The 19,950-nt window shown below is 33.2% G+C and overlaps 1 protein-coding gene across 1 annotated transcript; it reads right to left on the reverse strand.

Moving 5' to 3' along the window:
• Positions 1-5,757: 5,757 nt before the first annotated feature.
• LOC141707591 (transcriptional corepressor LEUNIG_HOMOLOG) lies at positions 5,758-12,697 on the reverse strand. Its single transcript, XM_074510822.1, has 18 exons — positions 12,531-12,697; positions 12,008-12,098; positions 11,677-11,774; positions 11,460-11,569; positions 11,011-11,309; positions 10,856-10,925; positions 10,621-10,729; positions 9,864-9,913; positions 9,527-9,778; positions 8,970-9,041; positions 8,519-8,743; positions 8,092-8,221; positions 7,891-7,997; positions 7,631-7,780; positions 7,379-7,534; positions 7,155-7,274; positions 6,849-7,046; positions 5,758-6,370 (listed from the first exon to the last, which is right to left on the reverse strand). Exons 2-18 carry the CDS (start codon positions 12,037-12,039, stop codon positions 6,227-6,229), a joined length of 2,322 nt encoding a protein of 773 aa, XP_074366923.1. The 5' UTR covers positions 12,040-12,098; positions 12,531-12,697; the 3' UTR covers positions 5,758-6,226.
• Between the last annotated feature and the right edge of the window lie 7,253 nt (positions 12,698-19,950).

Consider the following 19,950-nt stretch of genomic DNA (forward strand, 5'->3'; position numbering starts at 1 on the left):
CTCCATAACCTAAGCCCTCTTTCCAGTTTCCACTACTTTAACAAATTCTGAGTTGTTCTGCCAGAGTTAGTCAAAGTCCTGATAATCTCTCTTTCCTTTTCTAACTCAGTTTTTAGAGATTCATTCATTTTAAGTACTTCATCCCTAACATAGAAAGCATCATCTCTATCTTTCTGAGTTTGATGGAATATGACTAACTCTTTTTCTAAATAATCATTCCTCTTCTTACAAGCAAGATTTTCAGAAGTTAATCTTTCACATGTTAAAGTTTGATCTCTATAGCTAATAAACATGGTTTTAAGATATCTTCTCAGCTCATTAATATCATCAGTATGAAAGGCATAAGTAGTTTGAGGTACCTTTAACTCAGCAGCTTCGAGACTGCTATCAGCATTTGCCATATCAGCATTTTCCATCAAGGCATAGTTTTCCTCACTTTCAGAATTTGAAGTGTCTATCCAGCTTTTCTTCTTTGTGACAAGAGCTTTGACTTTATCACTCTTCAATTTTTTGCAATCAGGAGATATATGGCCTTTCTCACCACAGTTGTAGCATTTGACATTGGTGTAATCTCCTCTGTCAGACTTCCCTCCTTTACCTTCAGATTTTCTGAAATTCTTCTTATCAGAACTTGCACCTTTCCTGGAAAACTTCTTTCCCTTCCTGAACTTCCTGTATGCAATCCTTGTGATTCCTTTCACCATAAGAGCATACAGCTTCATCATCTCTTCATCAGCATCCATCTCATGAGAGCTTTTAGTTTCTGAGTTACCATCACTATCAGAACTTGATGACTCAGTATCAGACTTTGTGAAGAGCGCTTTACCCTTGCCTTTCCTTGAGGTAGCTGCCTTAGGAGATTCTTCTTCAACCTTAAGAGCAACTGTCCTTGACTTTCCTCCTTTCCTCTTGCTTCTTTGTTCCATCTCAAGTTCATGAGTCTTGAGCATCCCATAAATTTCATCAAGAGTTGTTTCTTCAAGATTATAGTTGTCTCTTATAGTTGTTGCCTTCAAATCCCAGCTTTCAGGAAGAGCTAACAGGAATTTAAGGTTTGAATCTTCAAGATCATACTCCTTATCAACCAGTGACAAATCATTCAAGAGTTTGACAAATCTGTCATATAAATCAGTCAATGACTCATTGGGCTTTAAGTCAAAGTATTCATACTCTTGAGTGAGTATTGTCTTCATGTTCTTCTTAATCGAATCAGTTCCCTGGCACCTTGTTTCCAAGGCATCCCATATCCCCTTTGCAGTCTTGCTGTTTATTACCCTGTTTGATATTACATTATCAATGGCACTATGCAGCAAGTGTCGTACCTTAGCATCCATAGCAATTGAAGCGATATCTTTAGCAGTGTAATCACTCTTCTCCTTTGGTACAGACTTTGCTGCTTCACCTGCAACTGCAACAACGAGTTTTTTGGATTGTGAGGTCCTTCCTTGATTCTATCAAGATATTCTGGATCTGTAGCTTCCAGAAACATAGTCATCCTCACCTTCCATATGGGATATTCAGATGGTCTCAATATGGGAACTCTAATAGCCTCATATCGACTATGGATTTGTGTCTTTGGAGGTTCTTCAATTTTGGTGGGCTTAGTTGGAGTTTCTACTTCAGACATGATTGTTTTTTAATCTTAAATTGTTTGTGTGTTAACAGACAGGCTCTGATACCACTTGTCAGGTCACACACACTGTAGAAGGGGGTTGAATATAGTGTATAGCACAATCAAATCGAATTCAAATAACACAAGTAACAGAAAATAGACTTTATTCAAAGTAATAAACTTTGTTACAATATGGAACTGTCCTCTCTCAGTGATGAACAAATATCACGAGAGCTGTTAGGGTTACAATGAATAATATTCTCGATAATGATAACACTTATAGTGTAAACCCTATGTCTGTGTTTATATACTACACAGTTACAAGATAATCACTAATTGATATGGAATATAATTCTGCATCCTAAAATATATCAATCAGATATCTTTTCTTCCAAGTATTCTATTCTTCATAGAATTCCTTCTTCATGCATATCTCTTCTTACGTTTGTCTCGATCTTCTCTTCCTTCAATCAGCTTCCTTCCTTATCTGAATATTTCCTTTAAGTCCTGATATTATCTCCTGATAAATATCTCCTGAACCTTAAGTACTGATGACTTAAGTTCTGACTTCAGTATAAGTGTTGATTTCAGTTAAGTACTGATTTGTCCTGTTTAAGTAAGATCTGAAAACTAAACATAAATCATATTAGTCATGACATTATCAAATATATCTAACATGATATTATATGTCAGTGGTGTCACGCGTCTAATGAGACAGATATCCATGTATTCTTTGATTATGATTTTTCTACTATAGTTTGGGAGAGTGTTGAATTAAAGAATAATATTATTCAGCTGCCTGAGGATACAATATTTGATGATTTTGGACGGTTGTTTGAGGATTGTAGTCAATAACAATATGGGTTGGCTGCATTAGTTCGTTGGAGTCTCTGGAACAGGAGAAATAAGTGGCAAAGGGACAAGGTCAATATCTATGTTTTTGGTGTCAAAGCAGAATCATTAAACCTGTTGAAAGACCGGAGGAAAGCTCATGATCAAAAGCCGATGGAAAATGCTAGAGTTAGAACTCCTGGAGTAAGACGACGGGAGAAATCACTAGATGGGTGGATAAAACAAATGTTGATGCTGCTCTTTTTCAAGATGAAAACTATATTGGGTTGGGCAGTGTAGCTCGTGATACAGATGAAAAATTTATTATGGATTGAAACACATTACACGATCACCTAATATCACCACGGGAAACGGAAGAAATGGGATTAAAAGAGGCTTTATCATGGGCTAAAGCAAAGAAAACTCAGGAAATGCTTATTTGAGACAGACTCTTAGTGTTTTGCAGAAGCGTGTAAAAGGACTCGACGAAACTCATATTTTGACTCTATAGTCATGGATTGTATTGATCTTTTACAGCACTTTGATGATGTGCTCATTATTTTTTCATAGATCTACGAATGCAGTAACTCATTTGTCAGCAAGAGCGGCTCATTCCGCGTCAGGCTCTCGAGAGTTGCATGGAAATGCTCCTGATTTGATTTCTCATGTAATCATCTCTGAATTATTTTAAACAATGCAAGTACAATTACTGTTAATTTTTTTTTTACTAGAAAAGTCAATATCTTTGCACACGCTTTACTCTCTCTCTCTCTTGTCATCACCGACTATGTCTTCTTACTCATACATTTTTGTTATGTACATTTTCCGATTATCGGCGTTGATCCTTTTGTTGGCTCTTCGTTCCTATTTTAAATACTGTAATCTAAATTGAAGAACATATTGTGTATGTCTTTATTTTTTTAAGTATTTTTCCATATCTAATAATTTAATAAATTCAAGTAGAGGAGTTGGTTATAGAGGTTACGATGATGGTGGAGTTATGGGCCGGGGGATGAAGATTATGTTACAGATGGTGGTTATAGTTAGGGATGGCAATCGGGTCGGATCAGGTCGAGTATTGCAGAATCCATATCCAAACCCGAAAATTTTATCGATACCCGAACCCGAAAAATACCCGAAAATGATACCCCGACCCGATCCATCGGATTTTGGATCGGATTCGGGTATACCCGAAACCCGATTTTTTTTTGAATTATATATTCATACCCGAACCCGAAACCCAAACCCGAACCCGAAATCTGAAAATTTGTATAATTATTGATATTGCAAATGGTTGAGATCTAACACGCGACTTGTAGAGAAATAGTTTTAACGTGACGTATTCAACCACTACAACACAATATTAATTATGTTATTATATATATAGTTAATATTTAAAAAATCAACTCAATTGATACCCAGTTTTTTAGATTTATTACTAACAGATGTTTTGTTAACCTTATAAACCATATCACTCGTTTAAATGATTGAATAATTATATTTCATTAAATTTTATAATTAGATAATTTTTAACATAAATATAAAAATATATGTTCTAAAAATTATATAATAATATGTATAATGTATATTATAAAAATATAAATATATATATATATTATAATATTATAATGTGTAATATATAAAATTCTAATATTATATATATATATAATTAATATATATAATAATTCGGGTTTTTTCGGATTTCGGGTTCGGATCGTGTTCAGATAGAGTTTTGGATTTCGGATCGGGTTTCGGATCGGTATACCTAATATCCAAATCCAAATCCAAAAAATTTCGGGTTTAAAAATTAAATCCAAATCCAAAAAATCGGGTTCGGTAAATCCAAAATTTTGGGTTTCGGATCGGGTATCCGTCAGATCCGATTATTTTGTCATTCTTGGTTATAGTGGTGATATGTATGATGCATAGTTGTGTGTTTAGGGGTATGCTGGTGATATATATATTTGGTGGTTTGTGTTGGTTTTTATGTGCGTTGTGTTGAAAATTCGGTGCTTTTGTGAGGTATTTTTTTGTTAAATTTTCAGTATTTTGACTCAAAATGCATGATTGTCATTTCACCACAAGAAACAGAGTTGTTTACGATATTTTCTTCAACAAATTTGAAATCACCATATATGGTAATATTACGTCGTGAGGATGTCAAAAAATTCCGAAAATTTTGATATCCTTCGGAAATATCTACATTCATATAGGAAACAAAACGGATATTATCTGTATCCGAATCAAAACGAATATTATCCGTATCCGATCCGATAATTTCGGATGCAGATACGGATATATATATATATGATATTTAGGGCTGTAAATGAATATAGTCGTTCGTGAACAAAACTCACGATCAGCTCGTTTAGGTAAACTCAGTTCGGTTCGTTTTCTTAAACGAGTCGATTATGATCATGAAAATGATATTTAAATAATATATATTTATATATAATCAAAAAGGAAATCTATTAACTTTATAGTGTGTTTCTTTGTATAACTATACATTTTGATAAATTATAAATTTATTCAACTTTAATATAATTGTAAAAAAATTATAGACATGTATAAAAAATATCATTTTAGTTTAATTTCGAAAGATGACAAAATTATATTGAAAAAATAAATAAAATTTATTTTTTGTAAAAATAAAATAGGCTTAAATCATTTTAACTCTTAGGCCTTAACTCAATTTTTTAAAAATTAATTCCAATTTTTACTATTTATTTTGTTACCTTTTTGTATTCTTAATATAAAAACAAAATCTTATTGAAATCATATTCAAATTCGGATTTGAACAAGATAGTATCCGTTGAATCCTGATTCAGATATTATACTTAAAAAAATTTAAATTTAAATATAGATACAAAATTTCGTATTGGAATACTGATAAAGTGTGAATTATCATTATCTGTTTGACATCCCTTTTAACAAACTTTATGTTATAACGAGAACTTAATATTATAACAAGATGGACTTTGAGGTAAGTTTATATCACCTTCCCGTTCTCAATGACCCTTTTTTGAATATCAAGCTTCTTAAAAAATTAATGTAAAAACTTCAATTTTAGTCATATAAAAGAGATAATGGTATTAAGTTGGTGTAAAATAAATATATTACGTAAAATCTGTGGTCATAATAATTTTAAATAAATGTCATAAATAAAATTTTCATTGTTTTTAAACATCTAAAAAGGGAAAGTGGATGGAGGGAGTATGTCAGTAAGTTCAAGCAACACACCCCACATTATAACAGCGTCAATATTTATTTTAATTCTAGAATAACATTTTTCTATCTTCTAACCACGTTTAGCATTAAACTGAACATGTGTATTTTATAATTATAGAAATAGCACCTCATTGCATTGTACATGCTCCAAGAGGGTTACAAGTTTCAAAACACTGAAGACCCGAAACAAGGTATAACATTCAACATCCAAGTCCAACACAACCAATTATTTTTCTATCATTAAAGCTGCATAAATCTATATCTATAGTTAAGAAGATTATAGGCTTTTTAATCTTCTGAAAAACTCTGCTATGTATTCCTCCAATCCGCTGTCTTCAAGCCTAAACGGAATTGTAGGTAGAATATCTATGATATAACTAAAACCAAACAAACACATTCCATAAAAATGAGAAGGAAACTTTAAAACATGCACTACATTTCCTTGAGAGAGACTGCTCTGGAGGTTCCATGAGTTGGTTTGATTCCAGTATTTCTCAAGATTTTAAGGGTCAATGCAGCGTTGCAGCACCAAACAGTATTAGTTGATCAGAATTATTATTTCCATAACTTGACAGAACTGTCATGACTTGCAGAGGCAACCATTCCTGTCAGAGGGGACTGTGCTAAAGCAGCAATCATATTTTCATGTGCCGGTACTGTCATGCTTTTATTTTCAGCCATATTCCACAACTCCAATGACTGCATAAGGTGTTAAAAAACATAATGTTAGACAAATATGATTATCACACATGTATAAAGGAAAATAGAACAGCATTACACGATTGACTGCATAAGGTGTTAAAAAACATAATGTTAGACAAATATGATTATCACACATGTATAAAGGAAAATAGAACAGCATTACACGATGCTTAAATAAAGGTCCAGTATATATGATATAACACATCTATAATACGATTAATTATAACAGAGTACCAATAACAACTACACTAAAAAGTCTTTCCTACAATTTCACATAGGAAAATGAAAACAAAAAGATTAAACCATGGGAACTTTATGCTAGGTTCTTAGCTTAGTTGCTTAGATCATGAAAACATGACCAAATATTCCAGTAACCTCTTTAAATAGTAGAATAATCTATAATGCTAGACATTAGACAATAGTAAAATATCTCAATAATATTGTAAACAAATTTGTAGGAAACAAAAATCATTACCCTCATTCCACCGATCACCAAGAGAGCTGAATAGCTTGGATGGAAAACACACGAATGGAACTGGTTTCCGTTCGAGCTAAGTTCATGAATGCATTCCCCGGAATTCAAGGACCAAACTTTCACAGAGTCTTCACAGACAGAAGCCAAATAATCACCATTTAGATCCCAACATAGGTAGTTAACCACCTTGGTGTGTCCCTAATAAGATAGGTCAAGTTTAAAACAGAAATGGGCTTGTCAATCTTGAAATTAGTACAGAAGAAGAGATGCATGGTTTGTCCGACCAAATAGGATCAAATGCCGAACCTGGAAATAATGTGTTTGCATGTCAGTTTCAACATCAAAGATGGACACCACTTTATCTGACGCTGCTGCCAGTAGACGACCACTTACTGGTTGAAATCGCACTTGTGAACTGCCTCCTTGCTACACGAGAGTAATTTATAGAAACACAAAAAAATAACAACTTACGCTTAATAAAATTTTCAATTGTGGGTGAGAAGAAAGCCATAAATAACTCACAAACCAACCTTTGAAACTCGAGTACATGAAAATGGACTGAGGTTCCAATAACGAATTTCATTGTTACTATCGCAAAAACAAAATACTTCATTCTTCTTGGGATGAAAGTCTAAGGACATAACATGATAGCTGTGCCCAGTATAAGCATGCAAACAGTAGCCTGGCTGCAAGATGGTGAAATATTTAATGTTAGTACTAAGGTTAATAGTTTTCAGAATTATAAACAAGTGTACGCAACACAACTGATTATAGATATTTACATTGGCTGCATCCCACAATCTCACGGACTTATCAAATGAAGCCGTCGCCAGCTGAGTTGAATTTGGCCTAAAACGGACATCTGTAATCAACAACTGGTGTTCTTCGGGAGTGCTCTCTGTTTGCAACATATCCATGTTCCAAAGTACAGCCTATCAAATAAGCACCAAGTGTTTACAGGCATATATATTTCCCTGACATCTTCGCGATAAAAAAAGCAGATGTAATAAGCTTTGAAATTAGTTGCGATATTACTCGTTACCTTCCTGTCATGCCCTGCACTAGCTAACAGCTTCCCGTCTGAAGAAAAATGGCAGCATGTAACTTTGTTTCTGGTCCGTATACAGCCCACTTCTCCAAAAGAAAATCCTGAAAGGGGTGAAAACGAAATAGCGTAAACAGCATTATGCAAAACACTTAACTTGATATAATATAAAACATATTCAACAAGATATATCATTACCTTTAGAAGACTCAGTTTTATGTTCAGTAAGATTTTGTTTTATTGTGCCATATAAACTTCGTCCATCTTCTCCATCATTGGACAAAAAAGATTCAACGTCTCCAACATCTCCGAAATTTTCCATGTCATCCTGCAACATGAAATCTTCTGTGAGAAAGAATGCGATATTTCACTTTCTACTTCCCATAAACTTCACCATTTAGTTGGATATATCATCACAAGTTTGATACTATATACGCGGACACAAATTTAAAAACATATTGCAGATTTCCTCAATAATTTAAACCCCAAAAGTAGGCACTCTTAACGAGTAAAGAATTGATGCAACACTTATATTGCATTAACAAGAAACATATTCTATGTTGCATAATAACATTAGCACACAGGTTGAAACATATAGGTATATGAGGAACACAGAAGGGCCTACCAACTGATTTGCAGATGATGCAAGGCCTGCTGCTTCTGAACCATACATCATCAACCCTTTATGTCCACTGTTTACATGCTGCAGGCTACTTGCAGTAGTTATCCCATCACCAGCAGTATGAGTTGTTGATGGTGGGGAGTTCGGAGAAGGACCTACAGTATTTCCAGTACCAGTACTATTGGCTGGTCCAGACAACGAGTGTTGTTTTCTTTTTCTGTTATTGTTCTGTATGGTGATAACAAGACAAAAACATTAATTCAACTAAGCACAGAAGCCTAAATTAGAGGGGACAACAAAAAAAAACAACATTATTAATAATTTAATAGGAAAAAGTACTGTTCTGCCATTGCAACTTGTGTTAATAAGGGAAATGGTGCTAGTATATTATCAACAATTCAGAACTCTCACAGGTAAGTTACTACCAAAGACACTAAACTAACTCGAAACAAACCTGTTGTAGTTGTTGCTGTGGTAACTGGTCCTGTTGTTGAGAAGAGGATTGCTGCATTTGGGGTATCTTCAGCTGAGATCCACCAGAAAAAAAAAAAAAAAAAAAAAACCGAATCAGATATCGCTACCAAAGTAATGCAGAATGCATCCTACCAAATTATGCTTCCCATGGCATGTTCTTTAACCAAATTTGGGAATTACAAGAGCTGAACCACACACAGCTCGTACATCTTAGTGATTGAGCTCGCAGCTCATATGGCAATTAACAGAGGATGTCTATCGCTCTAACCATCACCGACAAGGCTACAGTATAAGCAAGAAAAACAGGAAAACAGCTAACATGAATACATTTAAGTAATCATTTTACATCACTCTTATATTACAAAAGATGTTACTTTTATAAGAGAACAGAGTAGAATCATTTGCATGCACATTTCCATCGACCACTTGACGTAGAAGCTCATTTTGGATACACACATAAATGAACTGCACGAAAAATGCATCTCAGAGGATGCCAAAATTACTTATCTATGTCAGCGTTATATTTTGTTTTTTAACCTTTGGTGAATTTAAGTGTACTGGGGAACATATATTTCCATCATTTCTTAAATGTTGACCATCTTTTGCATTCAGACCACCCCGTGGTAGCCCACCAAACCCATAGTTAGGTGAGCTTCCAAGACCACCTTGGGCCTGAGCTTGTGCTAATGCCTGTTGGTTTTGTGATGCTAAGAGAAATTGATTCTGGTTCTGAAGATTTGGACGTTGGACTTGTTGTAGACCTAAATTTGGCCGTAGTTGATCAATTCCCTGCATATCCAATGGCCACGCTTTAATACACCTCCACATTATATTGTAAAGGAACATATGACAGTACAAAATATGTTTAACTCACCGTTAGAGGCCAGCCTTTCAGTGGAAGACCAGTAATTCCTTGATTCAATCCTGAAAATTAAAAAAATCAAGTGAATAAAATAACACCCGTTGCTTATATATTCTGTTTTTATGGGTTAAAGTTTATTAAAGAAATTGTAGGACTCAATTTCATGGCTTTGTGCTTTCAACCAGGATGCCACATTATCCCGACCCAACTATTACACAAATATTCGACAATGTCATCCATAAACTATGTTTACGAGTGTTAACTTCACTAGAAAGTGCTAATCAAAACCAAAAGCTCGCAGGAAAACACGTGAGTTTATGCTTAAAGACAAACTGTACTTAGCAAATAAAGAAAAATCGAACCCTAATCTCTTTCACTGCAAACGCAACCCATGAAGCCTCTTCTTCAACTCTTATATACAAAGATGATGCAAATGAAGTAAAAGAATTTGATAGCTAAAAATCAAGCTAAACTATATTGAAGCGTTTCTGTTATTTAATTTCATTTACTGATGTCTCATTTCTAAAAGGTTTCAGACTTTTTCCTTTACTAGATAACTAATTTGAACCAGACAACCACTTACAAATTTGATTCCGTAAGTGTGTATATGTGTATGAATCATTTTCACTTTCTATTTTTGGCACAAAAAAACCCACACATTTATTGCGCCTCGCTGATTTCTGCCTGATAGCAACAATTGTGCAGATACCAATGAGGGAGTAATGAGAAATTCTTACACACGAGTACTCTGTTAGTGACTTAGTGTTACCTGCAGTGCCTAAACCAGATTTTGATTGCAAAATTGCTTGTCCATATATTGATGACGGGTGTGAAGGCAAAGATTTCTGATTGCCTAAGTTACCTTCAATCTTTATTTCCTAAAAGTTCAAAAAGTCCCGAAATTATGAACATTAATACAAATTAAAAAATAATAATAAATGTGCAGTGAGTGAAAGCATATAAGAATCTGACAACTATAAAAAGCATATAGTCCAAATACTCACATTGGTCAGTTGAGGACGCATTTGTTGCAAAGACCCGGACATGCTCCCAGAATTCCCTTGCACCAACTGGCTGAATCAACAACAAGATAGACAATGAAAAACTAAATTAACCTTAACTTTGTTTATCAATATACGTACAGTTCTACTGACTATACCCTTGCTGATTAGTTGCAGATCTAAGAAGGGCCATCCTATTGGCATCCATTAAAGCCGGTGATGTTTCTGAATCTACTGAATGAGGATGCTTCATCCGTTCTTCGTACATTTTCATAGCAAGAATACTGGCTGATGGCTGTCCCATCATTCCTTCAGAGTTCAAAGCATTTGTTGGGCCACCCAGGGGAGGATGATTAGGATCCCTACGTTGTAATTGTGCATTCCGTTGCTGCATAAGTTGCAATTGTTGAATTTGCAGCTGCTGTTGTTGGTGCTCCCTTACTTTGCTTTGTTGTGTCTATGATTTATCAAATTAGGAGTTAACACAGTGAAAACATCATATAAAATGAGCATCCATCTCCCATATACTTTATTTCCAAAAATTAAATGGAATAATAAATCTGCAGAAGAGAGCAGCACAAGCAATAAATTGAAAATTTATATGCACCTCTATGTAAGAAGCAGCAGCCTCAGAATGTTTCTCATTTGTCCTTGCAATGAAAATGTCCCAGAAGACCGACCACCACTCAAAAAGAAATCCTCCTGGTGCATCAATAGCTGCATATTGAAAACAACGTGCAAGAGTTACTCAAAAGACAAATAAAAATAACAGATGTATTTAAGAGGGAACTAAACTTTAATTTGGTCTGTAAATATATTATTACCTACTGGGTCGGTTGCAACTTTCCCTTCAGTCATGAAAGCTTTGGCAGATGCATGTAGTTTTCTTTTAAGTAAATAATCATGAATGTAAACATCAAGCCTAAACAAAAACAAAACAGAATCTTAAGTGTCAAGACCTCCCTAGCTTCCACTTTTCAAACTTACACTCGAAACAAATATATAGAACAATTCTCCAATATAAAAACAAATAAGCCTATCACAGGAATAAAACAATCAAATTCCGAAAAGAAATATTTCTATATAGAAGAATAAATATTCCGAAAAATTAATAAGTCTCCAAATAATTTCATGAGAACCACCAACACAACTTACATCTTATCAGCTTCCCAATTACTCTGTGCCATTTTCAGTTCAATTGCCCGCCACAAAAAAGTCGATTACAGGGGCTTATAACAATCAAAACCTGCAAAAATACACATACAATCGAGTTATAAAACAAAATCAACCTGAAAAAAAAAGCATCTAGACACCAAGATTCATCACAAATCAGACCACAAAACCCTTGTGCCTAAAAAATAACATTAAAAATTACTCAAAATTTTCATCAAACACAGTAATTCACATAAATTTACGAGTAATAAAAAAGATCAACTAACTAAAACAAATACATGAACTAAAAACACACAAATCATAACAATTCATACAGCTCTTATCCTCTTGAAACATACACGTATAAACACAGCCAACTAATTTAGATTTGAAACAGAAAATTATATAATAAAAAAACATCATAATTCTGATTATAATTGAAGAACTAGTAAACAAGATGATAATTTAGTGTGTGTGTAAATATAAGAATTGTAAAGTGATCGCGATCCGAAATGAATGAACTTACATGAGAAGAAAAAACACTGGTAAAGCACGGGATTACTGCCTTCGATTAACAAAATTATGTGTTTGTGCATATGTATGTATGTATGTGTATGTTCAAGTTGAATGAACTGAAGTACTTGGAAGAGAGAGAGAGAGAGACGAAACAAAAATATCAAAGGGACTGTCCTAACTTCGCCGTACTAGATGTTAAAATATAACGGAACGGGGCCTGAGGGTTTGCTTTTGGTTCGGATGGACCCCACTTCGGGTGGTCCCCGCAGGGGGCGTCTTCTTTTGCAAGGGCGAACAAATTCAACCGAATTGCAAAAGAAAGTGGGTTAAAAATAACAATTTTTTGATGCAAATGGCTGAAAATATCCATGCTGGAAGTGGATGACTGAAAATACCATTTTGGATACGTATTTGTCATTTCGGTATCGTGTTTTGTACTAGATACTCATTTGTCAAATGGGTATCCAATTTATTTTTTTATTTTTTTTAAGATACGCATTTGTCGTGATACCCACCAAACATGAAAATTTATCAGTTTACTGAATATTTCATGAGTATTTCTTATGCACCTTCATGTGCAAAACAGTCTTCATAGACTGAAAGGTTTGAGGGTAGTACTCCTGAGAGGGAGCTATCTAAATCCTCTCTAATTCAATTGGAGGTTCCTCAAGAAGGAACAACTCCCCTCATAACTCTAGCAGAAGCTGTCTTAGCAGTCAAAGCTAGAAGAACAATTGCCTATGACAATGTCATAAGAAGGGAAATCTTAGCACATTCAAGTGCCAATGTGTTGCAAGACACACAAGGGTTTGAGGCTGGTGCACATTGCAGTAACCCAGTCAAATCCCCTCCAATTCAATTGGAGGTTCCAACTACAAGTGGAGGACAACACACTGTCACAACCACGGAGCAATCTGTGAGTCAAACTGTGACCCCAGTCATAGATGCTTATGTACTCATTTTTTTCTGGTGAAATGAGTATGATTAGCCCTATATGGTCTTCCTCTAATCATATGATCCCAGATTAACTCTTCTCAGCCATCTCTTAATTCTGTAGGTCAAACAACATTTGAAACTTTCATGTGAGGATAAGAGAAAAGATTGAGTGAAAAACAAAGAATAAGAGAGGCAGAATCCTTCCTGGCAAAAGGAGAGGTAGATGAGTGTATGGACTTAGTAATCCTTGTGAGGGAACTCTGACTCTCAAAAGTCATGAGACTAGTGCAGTGAGATTTAGTGAGACTACTTATTCAAAAGAACAGAGAGCTTAGGACTTTTATCAATGACAGACTTTTTCAGCAGATCTAAGTGAAACTTCTATTCTTTTTGATAAACTCATCATCATGAATCTCAATAAAGCTTGAAGCTGCAGACAGTGTTCCAAATGGACAATGACAGCAACTTGAACAATGTGCATTTAGCTGGATCCTTCTTCCTGGAGATAATGTCAAAAAGGGGGAGAATATATATCTAAATGCCAAAACAACTAATGAATGTTGAATAAATCTAAATGCAACTCAACAAAAGAAGCCTGATGGGAAAATTGGTTTTGGTTTCTGCATTTAGTTAAAGTTTTGACATCATCAATCAGAACTTGTGCATAATTTCATAATGAACAAGTTGGGGGAGATTGTAATATATAATAGATGATGTCAAAGATTACTGGAGCTAACAATGTCATTAATCTTCAATGATCTGATGTCAAAGATTACTGGAGCTAAAAATGTCATTAATCTTCAATGATCTGATGTCAGAGATTACTAGAGCTAACAATGTCATTAACATGATGATATCAAAGATTACTGATGCTGACAATGTCATTAGCAATTAGTCAAGCTTGGGGCTAACCCTAAGATTAGTTGTATTGTAACCTTAATCTGTAATTTATACTTGTAACACTTAATTTCTGTAAAATGTAAATAGAGCAGACTGGAGCATTTTTCTCTAAACAGTGTCAAGCCTAAGAATTCTATCTGGAAGAAAATCAAGAAGGTCATGCCTCAGAAGAATTATGAAGAAGCTTGGAGTTGAATAATTTTGTTTGGTAAAAAATATTCTAAGTCAAGATCTCTACAAGTCACATAATTAGTGTTATAGAGAAGTCATTCGAGAACTCAAAAAGACCCATCGAGAACTCAGGAATTGCCTATCGAGAACTCAGGAAATGCTATTGGAGATATTGATAAGTCAGATACCCATTCGAGAACTCAGAGATATCGACAAGTATACATTCATTAGAGAACTCTGAGTTATCGATAAGCCAAAGTCCATTAGAGAACTCTGAGTTATCGATAAACCAAAAATCACTAGAGAACTTAGAGTTGTCGATAAGTCAAGTCAACAATGAAGTTTCAGAGATATCGACAAGCCAACATGCCTATCGAGATGTCGAGTTCTCTACAGCTTAATTGGAGATCTCGAAGTGAAGAAATTTCTCTAAGTACAGAATTACAGAACAGTTTAATATCCAAGGTTGCAAATCAACAAACAATTCACATAGCTGGATTAACAAGTCTACAAAAAGCAGCTTGAAAGATGTGCAAGATCAATGACAAAGATTAACTGACAGAGGAAGATTAAAGTAAACACGGGATGCTAAAGATATGCTAAGCCAGAAATGGAAGATTTGCTTTTCTATAAATAAAAATGACAAGTGACAGTTTAGAAAAGCTAATAGCATGTTTATTATCATCTGTGTAAACCAGCAGTTTACTGAGTTATAAAGTTAACACTGGTCCTCTAGTCAGTTGTAACAATCCAGATAGAAAATCCTGTATTCTCTCTCAAGAAAGGAGCTAAGTTCTAAAACAAGAACTTAGAGATTTTGTAGCAAAACACTGCTTGATTTTTAATATAAAATTAAGTGAGTTTTGAAGATCTTTGTTTTAATTATTTGCACAATTATTTATGTTTAACATCTATTCTACTAAATCATTGATAACAACCCACTGCTAAAGCCTAAGTCGATCAAAAATCAAACATTTAAGTCAAAACACATTCACCCCCCTCTGTGTTGTATTCATACCTAACATTTTGTGTTATAAATACTAGCTTACATATTACAAATTACCGACATATATTTATTTTAAATCAAGCACATATTTTTTTTAGCTTTCTTCTTAGCTAAATTACTATTTTAATTGTATGTAAATATTAATTTTTTTGATTAAATAAACTGCACCACACCGCACCGAATTTTCGTGGTGTGGTTTATGCAGTTTTTGAGGTTACGCAGTGCGGGTTTGGTTTGTGGTTTGAGCAAAAAACCGCACCGCCCGCACCGCGATCACCCCTAGTCCGTGTCTCGGCCCCATAATATAAATTCGAAGTTTAATTAATTTCAATTTTTAAAACCCTGATATATTGGGTCAGGGTTAAAATCAAACTAATTGCACATCTATAATCTATAATCTATTATATCTATTATATATCTAATAGAGCAAGTGGGGGTTTTAATGAGACAATTTAATCGTTATACCTCCTAAGATGTAAAAAGACATTTTAACCCCATCCTATTAATTTCATATTAATACCTCCATTATTATAAGATATTTAATTCTCTACGCATTAATAACTAATTTTTATTAAAACATACTTAATAGCTAATTAATCTATTAACTAATATATATATATATATATATATATAATACAACAAGCGAGTTTGTTGAGTAAATTAATTTATATGACTATTATGCCCCTACTTAAGATCTATATAATATTTATTTTACATTTATATTCACAAATAATATTTATTAGTTGACTATTAATACTTATATAATATTTGTTGCTCATAATTAATATATATTAATTGACGCATCATTAATATGCTTCACCATTGTGTACTTTATAAATACATTAACGTAAACGTAAAATTTATTTAACTAAATAATCATTTGTTAAAATTTATTAATTTTACATGATTAGTATACACATATACATATTCATATATACATATATACATAGATATACACATACATACACACACACATGTATATGTACTTATTCGAACCAGACTAGCATTTTAAAAGCGAATACTCAAATTGAATACTCGATCGGGCTACTAATTTTTACTCATCAATCACATTTTTTACACAAAAAATAATCTAACTGCAATTATAATATAAACACATAAAATAATCTAAAAAAATCAACGAATTATACATATTTTCATGTTCATTCATAATTTAATGGTATTTATTTCACATTTATTCTTTCAATTAATGCACCATTAATATTTATATTTTTAAATATCACTAAAATATATATCAAAAACTACTTAATTTGATTTAGATTTATGTTTGAGTAATAAGTCCATATATACATATATTTTGTCGATTATATTATTCATAATAATATATCATCCAATACTTATACGTGAGAAACATATCAAACATAAACTTAATTCAAATTAAGTACTTTTTAATATTTCAGTGAAATTTAAAATTCTAAATATTAACATTTATAATTCACGTATTCATATTATAAATTTGATAATTAATAACATATGAGTTAGATGTCAACTGAAAAAACTACGTATCGAGCATACATATGTGCATTGAACTATTTATGCATCTAATTAGATAAATTATATGTACTAATGTCACTTTAACTATTATATTTTTATGGTACAAATAAATTCGAATTTAGACAAAGATTAAGGAACTTTCATATATATATATATATATATATATATATATGTATATATAAGTACAATTCAAACTTGTATTGACATTAAGTGTTGTATCACTAATCAATCATATTTTTAACACATCAAATACATAAAATATTTTTAATTACATTTTTAATATACAAACTGAAGGGTTTTTAGCACATAAATGCAACAAAAACATAAATTTAAATCTTAAAAAAAAAATGAAACCCTCCGCAGGATCCATGCGAAAAATAATATTTAATTCGTAGTTCAGTATGTTTACCTTAAGAAGCTTTACGTTAATGGAAAGATGAAGGTCTTTAATAGCGATCCAAGAACGATGAACGGAAATCCCTAGCAGCTGCTCCTCAAGTGTGAAGCACTCCACCGGTATCCACCAAGAGTACAATGTGATGGAGGAGGAAGAGGTTGAGAGAATTAGCTGCCTCCCTCTTGTTCTACTTTAGAATTAGGGTTAATTATTTGGGTTGAGGCAAATAGGGTTTATAATAGTATATTTATAGGCAAAATTTTCAGCTGAAAATTTTCCATAAAATATTATTATTATTATTAACCCTTTAATTGATTATTCTTATTAACCAATTAACTAATAATTAAAACACCTTTTAATCATTAATCCCTTTTCTAAACACTTTAGAAAAATAATTCTCTCACTTGATTTAATTTCCAAAATTAAATTCTTAATTAATAATATTAAGAATTAATTAAATCTCATTTAATCAATTATTAAATTTGCTAATTAATTATTTATTTCACAAATAAATAATTACCAGCCATTATTAATTAATTCCTCCACCATTAAATCATTCTCTTTTATGGTGTGACCCTGTAGGTTCAATATTAAGCCGGTAGTAGAAATAAATAATAATAAAACAATTTTATCATTATTTATATAAATTCTATAATTCATTAAATATGATTAATTAATAAATTAATCATATTTATTCTACATCGTGAGTGATACTTCTCAGCATATCGCGACTATCCGGATAATACGAATTCACTGCTTAGAATACCAAGAACCTATTCAGTGAGTAGTTACCGTACAATCAATTCCTTCTACCCTGCAATGTCACGATTAAATACAAGGCATGGAACTTGTGTCAAGCCTATCTTATTTAATCATTTGCTTTCCCATTCACTATGCTTAGTTCTATTTAATGTAAATTAGAAACTCCTTTCTAATTTCATTCACTATGGCCAGAGATTCCTGAACTAGCATAAGTGGATCAGCATTGAACATTCTCTTCCTTCACTGGAAGGGGTAGATCCTTTATTGATCATACACTATCTTCATGTACAAATTCCTATACCCAGTAGAGCCCTTATAATTGTCCCTGGAGACTAAGAACCAAAGCATAGTTCAGTGTACACAAGATGACTATGATGACCTCAAGTCTAAGGATACTTGTACAACTATCACTATGTGAACAACTGCTGACACGTGAGTGAACTCCATCAGTTGTTCAACTGTGTGAGTCATGTTCAGTGAACTTATTCTATAATAAGCACCTACATGCTAGCTATAGTGTCACCACACAAATGTCTATGAGAACAGACATCCTTCATAATGAAGCAAACATAGTATGTACCGATCTTTGCAAATTACTAATTACCAGTTAGTAATCCTACGACCAGGATATATTTAAGTTTAGAGTTATCAACTTTTAGGTCTCATTATTATGATCTCATCATAATCCATAAAAAGCTTTACTCTAAACTATGGTATATCTTATTTAAACACTTAAATGGATAAAGCCCACAATAAAACTAAAACAAGTCTTTTATTAATATCAATGAAATCAAAACATATTACATAAAAGTTATTCCTAAATCATCATACATGATTGGACTTAGGACACATGATTGGACTTAGGACATAATTAAAATGATTTTTAATTAAGAATTATAAGAGAGGATCATTAAAGGATTATAAAATATTAGGAAAGGTTTAGAGGAACCCAAGTAATAAGATCCCGGATATGATCCCTCAAACAACGAACGAGAATGAGAGTTAAGAGAACCGTAAAATAAATAAGCGACCAAGGGACAAGCTCATGCAAGTAGGATGGGAAGAAAGCTTCCAAGAGAAGCTAAAACATGTGGTTAAAGGTTAAGACACCCTTACACCACAAGAAGTGGACATGTGGCATATTGATGATGCAAGAAATGATGTAATCAAAAATCAAAAGCAAGACATTTTGCAAGGTTGATTTACAACCAAGTAAATTCATTTCACTTTCCAAAAAATCAACCAAGCACCATTCATCTTCTCTCCCCCATTCCAAGTTTCAAAGCTCTCGGCCAAAACAAACCCAACAACTTCAAACTGCTATATCTCCTTCAATATTCACTCAAATGTTGTGTTCTATAGCTCGTTGAAAAGGTATTGAGATGGCCTACAACTCTTGTTCACAAGTCTCGTCCAAATAAGCATGTTAAGACCCTCATTTTTACAGTTATTTCAATTAGACTTTTAAAAGCTTCAAACCCTAACTTTGTGTTCTTGATTTCTTTGGAAAGATCAAGCTTGTAGGAGGCTCCCTAAGGCTTCCTAGCAACTTAACACCTCCCAAGGAAGGTATAAACTTCAAACCCTAGCCTTTAATTTGATTATTAGTGAGTTTGATGGTTGGTTTTCTAAATGAGAAGCATGATCTTTGATTATTAGTAGTTTGATTTGAATTTGGAGTGATTTGGTGAATGAATCTTGTTATAGTTAATAGAACTTGATTGTGGTTGGTGGAGATGAAGAATC

The sequence above is a fragment of the Apium graveolens genome, chromosome 2 (genome assembly GCF_009905375.1).
Source record: "Apium graveolens cultivar Ventura chromosome 2, ASM990537v1, whole genome shotgun sequence".
Taxonomy (NCBI): domain Eukaryota; kingdom Viridiplantae; phylum Streptophyta; class Magnoliopsida; order Apiales; family Apiaceae; genus Apium; species Apium graveolens.

Coding starts and splice junctions, on each gene's coding strand:
- LOC141707591 (XM_074510822.1), bottom strand. CDS start 12,039: ATGGCACAGAGTAATTGGGAAGCTGATAAGAT. Junction 9,914..10,620: donor ATCTGGTTTAGGCACTGCAG/GTAACACTAAGT, acceptor TTTAATTTTCAG/GATTGAATCAAGGAATTACT. Junction 7,998..8,091: donor TAAAACTGAGTCTTCTAAAG/GTAATGATATAT, acceptor CACCCCTTTCAG/GATTTTCTTTTGGAGAAGTG.